General features: G+C 44.4%; 1 protein-coding gene across 1 annotated transcript in view; it reads left to right on the top strand.

The window, feature by feature from the left end:
• Nucleotides 1-9,500, top strand: part of CLIC6 (chloride intracellular channel 6) — a 60,738-nt gene extending 51,238 nt beyond the window's left edge. Inside the window, exon 6 of the mRNA XM_013964117.2 lies at nucleotides 7,341-9,500. Within this exon, the coding sequence (XP_013819571.2) occupies nucleotides 7,341-7,502 (162 nt within the window). The 3' untranslated portion in view covers nucleotides 7,503-9,500. The remainder of the gene's footprint in view (nucleotides 1-7,340) is intronic.

Raw genomic sequence — 14,713 nt, 5'->3', positions numbered from 1 at the left:
TCACTTTTAGCCAGGGTGACCTCCTCCTAATCCATGAGCTTCAGAGTGGAGGAGGCACTAACCCTGATTTTGACCTTGACCCTCATGTGTCCCTGGGGCAGAGTATAGGGTAGAGTTTGAAGAGCAGGTGAAAAAAGTTAGAGTGTCAGTTGCTCAGTTTTGTCTGATTCTGCCACCCATGAAATCTAGCCTGCCAGGCTCCTCCGTCCATGGAATTCTCTAGGCAAGAATATTGGAGTGGGCTATCATTTCCTTCTCCAGGAGATCTTCCTGACCAGGAGTTGAACCTGGGTCTTCTGCAATGCAGGCAGTTTCTTTACCATTTGAGCCACCAGGGAAGCCCCTTGATTAATAGGTGTTTGAGGATAAATGTCCAAATTGGTCTGCTTGTTGCCTGGCCTTCCTCCCATTGCTCTCCACCTTGTTTTTAAGCAAATAGTAGGTCCAGCTGGTCTGCCCATTAAAGGATGGTTAGTAACCAAAAGGAATCTAAGTGGGACCTCTATGTGGATAAAGATGATCACAAAGAAGAGGGGGATGTGTTAAATAGAACAAAAGAGAAAAAGGCAGATGAGAAACACCTCTCTGGTTAAGATTGGTTTCAGTAACTGAAAAGATCTCAACTTTTCAGACAGTTACTTCTCTACAGCCTCAAAAAAATGAAAGAGAACACGAACCCTTCCCTGATGGCTTAGTGGGTAAAAAACCCAGGTGCAATGCAGAAGACACAGGAGACATGGGTTTGATCCCTGAGTTGGGAACATGCCCTGGAGTAGGAAATAACAGCCCATTCCAGTATTCTTAGGTGGAAAATCCCATAGACAGAGAAGCCTGGTGGGCCACAGTCCATGGGGTCTCAGAAGAGTTGGACATGACTGAGCTGCTTAGCATAGCACATGAACCTTTGGAGAAAGTGCTCGAAGACAAGTAACAAAGTGTCAAAAAATATAATCTCACAAAGAGGATGAAAATGAAACTGGTAGAACTGAAAAAAACCTTAAAGACAAAACAATTTCAGAAATTGTTTAGAAGTTGTATTAGGAGTAGCAAGAGGTGGAAAATGACATTGCAGAAATCCATCAAGGATTTGGAAGAGAGCCTGAGGAAATGACCTCAAATCAAATGGAGAAGAAGCAAGAGGTAAAGGTAAACCTAATCAGGAAAAAGAAGAGGAAAGAAAAAAAGGAAAAAGAAGACTCAAAGGGAAAGTGTTTTGAATTAAAGGATGACCTGAGCATTTACTTTAAATAGCCATCCATGATTAGAAAAATATTGTCCTGAACAGTCAACACACTGTGATATAGCTGGTAAATTATATTTGAACTTTGATGATAAAAAAAATCACCCCTTTGGGTGCCCAGATGATAATGATAATAGTAATAATAATAAAAGGTAAGTGTACCTACACAACGAAGAAATTCAGACTAGCCTCATCTGTCTCTAAAGTGAGGTGAAAGTGTTAGTAGCTCAGTCGTGTCTGATTCTTTGCAACCCCCTGTCAGGCTCCTCTGGAATTCTCCAGGCAAGAATACTGGAGTGGCACTGACATAAATCAAAGCAAGATCCTCTATGACCCACCTCCTAGAGTAATAGCAATAAAAACAAAAGGAAACAAGTGACATCTTATTAAACTTAAAAGCTTTTGCACAGCAAAGGAAGCTATAAGCAAGGTGAAACGATAACCCTCAGAATGGGAGAAACTAATAGCAAATGAAACAATTGACAAAGGATACAAGCAGCTCATATAACTCAATACCAGGGAAACAAACAAGCCAGTCAAAAAGTGGGGAAAAGACCTAAACAGACATTTCTCCAAAGAAGACTAACAAACACATGAAAAGATGCTCAATATTGCTCATTATCAGAGAAATGCAAAACAAAACTACAGTGAGCCATCACATACACAGGTCAGAATGGCCGTCATCGAAAAGTCTACAAACAATAAATGCTGGAGAGGGTGTGGAGAAAAGGGAACACTGTTGTACTGTTGGTGGGAATATGAACTGGTATAGCCACTATGGAAGATGGTATGGAGATTCCTTAAAAAACTAGGAATAAAAGCACCATCAGTTCAGTTCAGTTAAGTCGCTCAGTTGTGTCCGACTCTTTGCGACCCCAAGAACTGCAGCACACCAGGCCTTCCTGTCCATCACCGACTCCTGGAGTTCACTCAGACTCACATCCATTGAGTCAGTGATGCCATCCAGCCATCTCATCCTCTGTCGTCCCCTTCTCCTCCTGCCCCCAATCCCTCCTAGACTCTGATGCAGAGTCTTTTCCAATGAGTCAACTCTTCTCATGAGGTGGCCAAAGTACTGGAGTTTCAGCTTTAGCATCATTCCTTCTGAAGAAATCCCAGGGTTGATCTCCTTTAGAATGGACTGGTTGGATCTCCTTGCAGTCCAAGGGACTCTCAAGAGTCTTCTCCAACACCACAGTTCAAAAGCATCAATTCTTTGGCGCTCAGCTTTCTTCACAGTCCAACTCTCACATCCATACATGACCACTGGAAAAACCATAGGCTTGACTAGATGGACCTTTGTCGGCAAAGTAATGTCTCTGCTTTTGAATATGCTATCTAGGTTGGTCATAACTTTCCTTCCAGGGAGTAAGTGTCTTTTAATTTCATGGCTGCAGTCACCATCTGTAGTGATTTTGGAGCCCAAAAATAAAGTCTGACACTGTTTCCACTGTTTCCCCATCTATTTCCCATGAAGTGATGGGACCAGATGCCATGATCTTAGTTTTCTGAATGTTGAGCTTTAAGCCAACATTTTTACTTTACTCTTTCACTTTCATCAAGAGGCTGTTTAGTTCCTCTTCATTTTCTGCCATAAGGGTGGTATCATCTGTATATCTGAAGTTATTGATATTTCTCCCCACAATCTTTATTCCAGCTTGTGCTTCTTCCATTCCCACTCCTATATATATACCCTGAGGAAACCAAAATTGAAAAAGACACATGTATCCCATTGTTCAATGCAGCACTATTTACAATACCTAGAGCATGAAAGTAACCTAGATGTCCATCGACAGATGAATGGATAAAAAAGTTGTACGTATACACAATGGAATATTACTCAGCCATAAATGAATGCATTTGAGTCAGTTCTAATGAGGTGGATGAACCTAGAACATATTATATAGAGTGAAGTAAATCAGAAAGAGAAAGATAAATATTGTATTCTAATGCATATATATGGAATCCTGGTACTGAAGAATTTATTTACAGGGCAGCAATGGAGAAACAGACGTAGAGAATAGACTTATGGACATGGGAGAGGGGAGGAGAAGGCGAGATGTATGGAAAGGATAACATGGAAACTTACATTACCCTATATAAAATAGATAGCCAATGGGAATTTGCTGTATGTTTCAGAAAACTCAAACGGGCTCTGTATCAACCTAGAGGAGTGGGATGGGGTGGGAGATGGGAGGGAGGTTCAAAAGGGAGGGGATATATGTATACCGATGGCAATAAATTAAAAGATGCTTACTCCTTGTAAGCAAAGTTATGACCAACCTAGACAGCATATTAAAAAGCAGAGACATTACTTTGTCAACAACGGTCCGTCTAGTCAAGGTGGTCATTTATGGATGTGAGAGTTGGACTATAAAGAAAGCTGAGTGCTAAAGAATGGATGCTTTTGGACTGTGGTGTTGGAGAAGACACTTGAAAGTCCCTTGGCCTGCAAGGAGTTCCAACCAGTCCATCCTAAAGGAGATCAGTCCTGAGTGTTCATTGAAAGGACTGATTTGAAGCTGAAACTCCAATATTTTGGCCACCTGATGCAAAAAGTTGACTCATTTGAAAAGACCCTCATGTTGGGAAAGATTGAAGGCAGGAGGAGAAGGGGACAACAGAGGATGTGATGGTTAGATGGCATCAGTGACTCAGTGGACATGAGTTTGGGTAAACTCTGGCAGTTGGTGATGGACAGGGAGGCCTGGTATGCTGTGGTTCATGGGGTCACAAAGAGTCGGACAGGACTGAGCAACTGAACTGAACTGATGGCTGGTTCATGTTGAGGTTTGACAGAAAACAACAAAATTCTGTAAGCAATTATCCTTTGATTAAAAAAATAAATTAAGTAAAAAAGGAAAAGAGTACTGGAGTGGGTTGCCATTCCCTTCTCCGTGGGATTCTAGAATCACATTAAAAGCCAGAAAACAGTGGTGTCATGGTTAAGGGATTAGGGACTTCCCTGGTGGCCTAGTGGTTAAGACTCTGCCTTCCAGAGCAGGGGATGCAGGTTCTACGCCTGGTCGGGGAACTAAGAGCCCATATGCTTTGGGGCAACTAAGCCGATGCTCCGCAACTAGAGAAGCCTGCGTGCCGCAGTGAAGACCCAGCACGGCCAGTAGGTAAAGGATTAAAGGAAAGGATGTGTGATGTAAGAATTTTATATCCAAGTAAATTGTTGCTTTCACCTAGACTTCTGGTCTTGATGGAATAAGCACCCCTGAGCCATTTTGTAAAAATAAAATTTCTGTATGATGACATAATAAAAAAGGATAATAAAATAAGGATCCAGGAACAGAGAAGGTGTGTGGTATAAAAGGATTAGTGATAGAGACATAGAACCTCTTTAGATATTAAACCAGAACTAAAACTCAAGAGCAGTGGGAATTACAGATACAGAACTGAATCAAATATAGTAAACTTCTATTTTCACACCACTGGAAGGAGCATAGTAGATCATTTCCTTGCTTATTATCAGGAGTAAGTAGAGATCAGTTAGATAGTTGATAATCAAGAAATAAAGAATTCTTGTTTTTTAGTTATATGGAGACCACTGGACCCACTCCAGTATTCTTGCCTGGGAAATCCCATAAACAGAGGAGCCTGGGAGGTTATAGTCCATGGAGCCACAAAGAGTCAGACATGGCTTAGCAACTAAACCACCACCACCACTGGAAGAGTTAAAACAGACCGTAAACCTTCCAAACCACCAGAGAGGGAAACACATGTACACAAATGCAAAAATATAGGAAGTTGGAAAACAAAGTATAACATTAGTAAGATATGATATAAAACAAGTTTACATTTATGAGAGGCACATACATAATAAATTTACCCAGAATGTTTGGGTAAAGCAAAAGCAGGGAAATGCAAATAAAAGAAAAGCAGGAGTCTTGACACTAATCTCTAGTAAGATTGAATTCAAGTAGAAGATATTAATTTAGGAGGTTCTTTGGAAAGTTATGTGGTCCTGTCTTGCTGCATCATTAGCTCGCAGCTTCCAAAATCTGAGAAATAAGTCATTAAGATCTTCTAATTGGTGACAAATTCCATGCTCACGTCATCCAAACATCCCAGGAGCCAATACAATGGGAAATATTAGCCCTTCCAAGTGTTGTTGCTCAGTCGTGTCTGACTCTTTGGGACCCCATGGACTACAGAATGCCAGGCTTCCCTGTCCAGTACCAACTCCCAGAGCTTGCTCACACTTATGTCCATTGAGTCCGTGATGCCATCCAACCATCTCATCCTCTGTCATCCCCTTTTCCTCCTGCCTTCAATCTTTCCCAGCATCAGGGTCTTTTCCATTGAGTCAGCCCTTTGCATCACGTGGTCAAAGTATTGGAACTTTAGTGTCAGTTCTCCTAATGAATATTCGAGGTTCATTTCCTTTAGGATTGACTGGTTTGATCTTGCAGTCCAAGGGACCCTCAAGAGTCTTCTCCAGCACCATAGTTCAAAAGCATCAGTTCTTTAGTGGTCAGCCTTCTTTACAGTCCAGCTCTCACATCCATACATGACTACTGGAAAAACCACAGCTTTGACTATATGCACTTTTGTTGGCAAAGTGATGTCTCTGCCTTTTAGTAAACTGTCTAGGTTTGTCATAGCTTTCCAAATATTTGTCCCCCCGAATTTGTATCTAAACTAGACCAAGTCCTAACTCCCAATATCTCAAAACTGACCTTATTTAGAAATAGAGTTTTAACAGATGTAATTAGTTAAGATGGGGTCATGTTAATTGATTAGGAGCAGTAGAGTGGGCTCCTAATCCAACATGACAGATGTTCCTATAAAAGGGAGCTTAGATCCAGAGGGCCAACACAGGGTAAATGCCAGGTGAAGACTGGAGCTGTACTCCCATGAGCCAGAGACAGGGAGAGACCTGGAACAGATCCTTCCCTGGAGGCTTCAGAGGGAACCCGGCCCTGCTGACACCATGATCTTGGACTCTGGGCCTCCCGGGCTGTGGTAGAAGACATTTCTGTTGTTTAAGCCACCCACGGTTGTAGTGCTTTGTTAAGGCAACCGCAGAGAACCCATACCACCTGCAAAGAGGGTACACCCTCCTTTGTGATGAATTCCCAGTGACACCCTCCAGCCAGAGGAGACATCTCATACCACTGTGTTTTCATGATATTCATTCTCTGCTACCCCATCCTTATATCCACTGTTTCCTTGAGGATAAGGATTTTTCAGTTCATGAATCTGCCCTCTGCACACAGCAGACCTACAGTGAAATGATACTCTTGGGCAGAATGATGGAAATTCACAGGTGTAACATACATGGTTACTTGGGGTTTCAGGAGGTGAGGCTCAGCAAATAAGAAAAAGAGAGGGCACTACAAAGTGATCCTGGCACTGAAAATCCATCCTGAACCCTTGAAAGTGAAAGTGTTAGTTGCTTAGTCATGTCCAAATTTATGCGATCCCATGAATTGTCTCCTCTGTTTATGGGATTCTCTAGGCAAGAATAATGGAATAAGTTGACATTTCCTTCTCCAGGGGATCTTCCTGACCCAGGGATTGAACCTGGGCCTCCTGTATTGCAGGCAGACTCTTTATCATCTGAGCCATCTGAATCTTTGGCACCAAATAACTCAGCAGCAGAACACAGGGAGAGAAAACTGCTGGAAGCACAAAGAGCAAGCTCAGGGCTTCCCTGGTGGCTCAGATGGTAAAGAATCTGCCCACTAGTGCAGGAGATTTGGGTTTAATCCCTGGGTCAGGAAGATCCCCTGCAGAAGGAAATGGTGGCCCACTCCAATATTCTTGCCAGGGAAATCTCATGGACAGAGGAGCCTGGTGGGCTACAGTCCATGGGGTCACAAAAGAGCTGGACATGACTGAGCGACAAGACAATAGAGCAAATTCATGCCAGCGGGTCACGAGGACCATCTGTGATGAATGGGTGGGGTACAGGTGTGTAGTACTTCTGTTTTGAGTCCCACGCTCACTTTGGGCAGCTTGAAAGGCTGTAGAATGACATGGGAACTTGAGAAAGAATATATTACATGCCTCAGAAGAATGGATTGTCTGATGTAACTGCCTACGTTTGTGGGTTTTCCCTTCTTGACTGTTTCCTCTTCGTTTTCAGATCGTGGCCAAGAGATACAGAGATTTTGAATTTCCTCCTGAAATGACTGGCATCTGGAGGTACTTGAACAATGCATATGCTCGGGATGAGTTCACAAACACGTGTCCTGCCGACCAGGAGATTGAACACGCATATTCAGATGTTGCCAAAAGAATGAAGTAAAGCTGGTCTGTTTTCTGTCTCATTTCTAAGCTGTGTGAGCTAGACTGTGAAACGAGTGTCTCCTTTGTGTTTTCCTCCCAGTGACCATTCTTTGCAAAATAATGCCCATACTTTAGCTATGTGGATACCATAGCATGATCCACTCAACAGGAAATCATTCCTAGCCTTGTAATTTGTCAGCTCACTTGTGTATCTGAATAATACCAGTGTCTGTTGTTATACACTCCAGTTGTCTGGTTTATGTTCATTTATATCTTTGGCATTCTGGGACCTTGTAATCCATGATATTTAGGGCCTGTGTTGTGCAGTTTACATTTCAAAGCAAATAAGGTTTGAATTCAAACCTTACTTATTACTAACCTCCTTTGTTTTTTTAAAAATGTGTTTTTCTCTGATAGTTCTCAAAATCATGCATAACCTATTTTTCTGCTCTAAAATGGTAGTTCAACTATTTTAAAACAAAATAATTTTTATAATTACAAAATGATACTCGCTTATTTTAATATTTGAAACAAAGTCAGAAGGTATAAAAAATAAAGACAAAAGTCACCGAGAATTTCACTACACTTATGTAACTACTGATAGTGTATCAGTGAGTATCTTCCAAGTCTTCAGACTCTTTCACACACTCGCATTCACACCACATGTAATTTCTTGCCTCTGTGGTATTGTGTTAGTTTATTTTCAAGGACTGGTGAAGGGACTGACCCCCCTTGGTGATACCTTGATGGTCAGCCCTAGAGGACCTAAAACAGCGATTCGGCACCACAGACCTCGAGAGAGCGCTTGTGGCCAAGTTTCAGAGGGATGGAGAACCTCGGGGTCCACAGAGATGTGAGGACTTGCGAAGACCAGCGGGGACCGCAAGCAGTGGGATGGCCCGGGCCCGGCCCGGGCCCCACCCCCACCCCCACCCCCACCCACCTTTTTCCTACCTCCATGATGCCTCTGTCCCTGGTTCCAGGGAAGGCATGGCGGAGGGTGCCTCTCTGTGTCTCTCCTGGCTCTCTTTCAGAGGCCTCTTACTCCCTCCCTCTCAGACATCACGCCTGCGGGAGGACTCTTAACATCATCTGTGTGGCAGAATCTCCTTGCCCCCTGTTGAAACGTGGACCAAGCACATCTCGATTCTTCAGATGGCCTAACACCGCACCTTTCTGCCCATGATGTCATGTTGGGCTGGCCTGGATCCTGCTGGATCTCTGCGCTCTCTAGCATCGTTTCAAGGTCGGGCAGGGAAAATCCAGGGAGATTAAATTCTTGGTGACTCCTCTTGGGCAGTTGTGGTAAATAGGCGATATGGGGAGGAAGTAGAAAGTACTGAGTCAAAAGAGTGTTCTGGTTCATCTGTGCCTTCCCCTCCCCCACCCTGAGCCAGCTTCACAGCGACAGCTGTGTGTGGGGGCTGGGTTCCTACCCAAGGATTGGAGGACAGAATAGGAGACTCCTTCCATGCTCATCTAAACTCCCAGGGTTCCAGTGTTATCCGCCAGGCTGTGTCCTTTTGACATTGGCACACACCTTCCAGAAAACTCGCTTGTGGAGTTGGAGACAGCATGTGATTGATGTTAAAAACGTTAGAAAAAAAGTATATACCTGTTCACTGGGTGATTCATTTGGAAGAAAGGGAGATGCATTAACATTCTGAGATTTCTGGGATTTAGAAAAAGATGTCTAGTAAGAGGAACAAAGCCCTTCAAACGGTGGCCGCTTTCTCTTCCCTCGTACTGGATCCAATGGTTTAACCAGGGGCAGCCAAACTCCCAGCCCTCCACTCACTTTGTTAGCCATTTATTTAGGAAGTTGTCTCTGGCATGTGTCGTGGTGATTCCTGTCTCACATCTGTTTAGGAATCAGATTCTAAAGATGAGTTTTACCATGTTACATTTAAATTTAGTAAATGAATTGCTGCTACTAGTGCCAGGTTTGTATTTTTAGAAGTTAAAGCGATCTACGTAAACCCTTTGTGCCTTACAAATTAAACAAATTATGAAAATATTTATTTGGAATCAATATCTTTAATCTTTCTTTATTTTGCTTTGCATCCTCCACTGAGATGGGGTGTGTGTGTGTGTGTGTGTGTGTGTGTGTGTGTGTATTGCTTCACCTGATCCTTGCCTGATGGAAAAAGATGGGAAGTCAGTTATAAGATGTGAGTTGCCCCAGGACACCACTAAAATGACAATGACCCACATTATCCTAGGGATAACCCTATATTACACTATTTTTAAAAATAAAAAGGTAGGATGGGATTTCCCTGGTGGTCCAATGGTTAAGAGGCCTTCCAATACAGGGAACATGGGTTTGATCCCTGGTTGGGGAGCTAAGATCCCACAAGCCACCAGGCAACTAGATCCATATAACACAACTGCTGAGCCTAAGCGCCACAGCTGGAGAAGCCCATGCCCCTCAAAATGACCCAGTGCAGCCAAAGTAATAATAATGTTAGATTAGGTGGGATAGGAGCTAATACTTACAGGAACTTTCGAAGGGGACCCCCACTGAGAAAGTGAACCGAGATGGGCTTCCTTTAAAGTGAGGAGAGTGTGGCTTCCCTGGTGGCCCACAAGCCAACACTGTGCTTTACTGCAGGGCATGCAGAGTCCATCCCTGGTTGGGGAGCTGGCATCCCGCATGCAGTGCGGTCAAAGAAATGATAATAGTAAAATTGCAATAGCAACTTTGAACTAGAAAGTATTGCTGCTGTTGTTCAGTCACTAAGTCGTGTCTGAATCTGTGACCCCACGGACTGCAGCACACCAGGCTCCCCTGTCCTTCACCAGCTCCCAGAGCTTGCTCAAGTTCATGTCCATTGAGTCGGTGATACCATCCAACCGACTCATCCTTTGCCTTCCTCTTCTCCTGCCCTCAATCTTTCCCAGCATCAGGGTCTTTTCCAATGAGTTGGCTCTTTGCATCAGGTGGCCAAAGTATTGGAACTTCAGCTTCAGCATCAGTCCTTCCAATGAATGTTCAGGGTTGACTTCCTTTAGGATTGACTGGTTATCATTAGTTAAATTAGAAATTATCTGTATTAGAATTGTGACACTCAAAGACATTTTCATGGAGCCTTAAAGAGGTCCGAAAAAATGCATGTGACCTGTGCTTGCCCAGGTGGCTGACATACAGGTCTTGCAGATAGCTCCATTTTTAAGTGTAGTTGGAAATTTCTTGGTTCCTGGCAGCCTTCCCCTCCCAGGGACCCCACACCCCCTTTGCAGGGCCCTCAAAAGCTGCTCTTGTGCTGGCATGTGAGAAGTACCCCAGGGTTGTTCACCTGCCTTGAAGTCTTCTCCAGGCGTGCATTTTTGAAACAAAATGCATTTGTTCTTGCAAACATACCATATGTGTGTGTTAGTTGCTCAGTCATGTTCAACTCTGTGACCCCATGGACTATAGGCCACCAGGCTCCTCTGTCCATGGAATGCTCCAGGCAAGAATACTGGAGTGGGTTGCAATTCCCTTCTCTAAGGGATCTTCCCCACCCAGGGTCAAACACAGGTGTCCTGCATTGCAGGCAGACTCTACCATCTGTCACCAGGGATGCAGATACGAGTCGTGAGAGCAGCCCTCCTTTGAGGCTGATCCTGGGAAGGTTCTTGGGCTAAGGAGATTCTGTTCTTGCTTTTAGTTGTCCAAGAGGCTGGACAATTCAGAAAAAATTGGCTTTACTTCTGAATACAGAATCTCCAAGTGTAGGCTGAAAACGAATATGAGTGCCACAAAGGTGTACTTTCTGGGCATGGTCCAGCAAACAAGGATGCAACCTGTTTAGCCCAGGAACGAACCTCTGAGACCAGTGGTTTCAACAGGTTAGCTGTGAACTACAGGAGTATCCCCAGGAATTGAGTATATGCCCAAGCCCCCACAGACAGACACAAATGCACATACTTCATACACATACACTAATGTACATACACACTCACATATGTTCATACACACTGACAGCATGCTCACAGAACTCTTTCACACCTGTTCAAATGTTAGGAGAGACACACTGACTGAAACCATCCCCCTTGACCAGGTACCACAGTAACCATCTGCTTGAGATATTTTATGAGAGGATGTCCTGGTGAGGAACACAGAACTAACAAGCCACCACCAATCAGAAGAATTCAGGCAAAGTCAAAAGGAAATGCCATATATCTGACCACCTACCAGAATCGTTTTCACTGGCGTCCATGTTGGCTGAGCAATGTGTGCGCCACCAGCAAGGACTCTGAGTCAGAATGATTGGCCAAAGACAACCCAGAAACTAATCCCATCACCATAAAACCCAAGACTGCAAGCCATGTGGCAGAACAGTTCTGGATCCCTTACCCTGCTGCTCTCCACTGGAGCACCCCTTCCCAATAAAATCTCTTGCTTAGTCAGCACACCTGTTCTCCTTGGACAATTCATTTCTGAGTGTTAGACTCAGAAATGTAAATGAGAGCCCACTCTCATGGCCTGGAAGGGATCCCCCTTCCTGCAACACAAACACACAAACATTCACGCACATCCCCATAGACACACACAAGCATACTCACTCATGCAATACAGTCACACACACTCATTCACTCATGTACCCATATATGTGCGCGTGCACACACACACACACACACACACACACACACACACACACACACACACACACACACACACACACACACAACTTGTACGGTGAGGTCCAGGTTCCTTCCTTCACTGACCAGATAACTGAACAGAAACAAACTCTTGGCAACATTCCACAGGTCTCCTTCCCCACCTCCAGTGGTTCGCTATTAGGCTTTGGAAAAAAAAACCCCAACCTTTCTTTCACAGTTAAGAGAACCAAGGTGTGCATCATCCTAAGAACATGTAATTCACAAAACCCTGGCTACTTAAGGTGGATCAGTTAGAGGATGTTTGTTCACGTTATAGTTCTGAATTCTTTCTGGAAGCCCACAGAACTGACACAAAAACTGAGTTTGGCTGCAGCTAGGGCTTCCCTGGTAACTCAGACAGTAAAGAATCTGCCTGCAATGTGGGAGACTTGAGTTTGATCCCTGGGTTGGAAAGATCCCCTGAAGAAGGGAATGATGACTACCCACTTTAATATTCTGGCCTGGAGAATTCCATGGACAGAGGAGCCTGGCAGGCTACAATCCATGGGGTCACAAAGAGTCAGACATGACTGAGTTTCACACACACAAAATGCCCAGGGTTGAGGTTTGTGACCTGGGGGGAGGCCCAGAGCCCAGACCTGCTGCTGAGCCCTGGGCAGGGTTGTCCCATCCGGCTGTTCCGGTCGTGTGCACGTGTGCTAAGTGGCTTCAGTTGTGTCCAGCTCTGCGACCCTAAGACTGCAGCCCGCCAGGCTCCTCTGTCTGTGGAAATCTCCAGGCAGGAATACTGGAGTGGTTGCCACGCTCTCCTCCAGGGGATCTTCCCAGCCCTGGGATCAGACCTGCATCTCTCATGACTCCTGCCTTGGCAGGCAGGATCTTTATCACTCGCGCCACCTGGGAAGCCCTGTTTCTGGTCATACCATATGCCAACGTATTTGAAAGGTACATAGGAGTCTCTGAAACACTTGCACGTAATTTACCAACAGTGTGGACTACACTTAAGCAAAAGAATCACACAGGTTATTCTACCAAGGTTATTTGCTTCTTGATTTTAAATCTTTGACAAGGCGGAGGTGTAGAGGCCTGTTTGTGGGGTTCCTTTTCCTATTGATCTTGGGATCCCTCAAGATTGGAGACAAGAGGAATGAGAAATGGATTAGAGAGGTGCCTAGAATTCTAGGAGAGACAGAGCAGCAGGATGTTTTGCCTCCATCATAATTGTTCAACTTTTGTTTGCAGCTGACTGGTCCCAAATCTTAGGGTTATTTGGTGTTGGTTCAGGTGTTGAGCAAGCCATTTTGGTGTCTATTTTGGCATTTTTTTTCTGGCTAAAGCAAGGGAAAAAAGAATTTGTTGTATTGGGTGTGATACCAGAATACACAAAAATTAAAAAGTAAGAAAAAAATATGTCTTACTTTTGTAAACTGTGCAGTGATAATGACAAAATAGAACAGCAGCAGAAAGATGCCTAAGAACATGAGTAATAGGAAGCAAATGGGCGAGTGGGCAAAGTGCACACTTTTACCAGGTTCCTGAGGTGATGCTACCACGGATGATGCAATAAAGTGACCAAGTGCGTTTGGGTAGCACTTTACAAAGCCTGGGCCAGTTTGTGGTTCCATAGGTCATGGGTGTGTGTTGGAAATTGAGGTGGATATGGTGACCACAGCAAGGTGGCTGCCCTCTTGCCTCATGGTCCTTGAGGGGCTTTCCTGGATTCTCTTCCAGGTGGCACTAGTGGTAAAGAACCCGCCTGCCAGCACAGGAGGCATAGGAGACTTGAGTTTGATTCCTGTTTTGGGAAGATCCCTTGGAGGAGGGCGTGGCAACCCACTCCAGTATTCTTGTCTAGGGAATCCCATGGACAGAGGAGCCTGGTGGACTGTAGTCCATGGGGTTGCAGAGTCCAGCATGACTGCAGAGACTTAGCACACACACACACACACTGTCACGAGTGGGGCATGCTGGCCACCATGGTGACGATGGGCCTTGTACCATTTGGATAGAGCTTGACGTTCCAGTCAGAGAATCAGAAGCTGGACAGTAGCAATGAATGGATGGGATTGGGAAGCAGAGGGGAGTGGCTAAGGATTGTCTGTCTCAAGTCTTTCATCTGAAAACTCAGTGGTGGGCTTGATTGTTGGTTTTCAACCTTGACGGCATATTAGAATCGGGCACGTATTTCTCATGAAGCATCATCCAGTCCACAGGCGAAATATACAGCTGTGGTGGACGCAGTGCTGTCACCTGGTGCCCACTGTGGGCCCAGGTGTGTGACTCATTAATGAACTGGAGAGGAAAGCATGAGTGTTTTGTTACCTGGTGGTCACTACATGATGGAAAACTTGGAAAAAATGGAACTGTTTAGAGGTATACAGAGCTTTCATTTCCCTCATCCTTCCTGCTAACTTGCTCTCAACCAAGAACCATGTGGAAGAAACAAAGAAGCACCAGGGGGAACAATGCCTTGAACAGATTGTAACCATGTCAGACTTATTGGTATATGTGTGACTGTGTCTCAGGCACATATTCAATGTACTTATGCACCTGTCTTTCTGCAGATACATAGTGTATATGTCTGTACATTATATGAAGGCATGAATGTTTTATTTTAAGCTGCTA

The sequence above is a fragment of the Capra hircus genome, chromosome 1, assembly GCF_001704415.2.
Source record: "Capra hircus breed San Clemente chromosome 1, ASM170441v1, whole genome shotgun sequence".
Classification (NCBI taxonomy): Eukaryota; Metazoa; Chordata; class Mammalia; order Artiodactyla; family Bovidae; genus Capra; species Capra hircus.
This window is presented reverse-complemented; position numbering and strand designations above follow the sequence as displayed.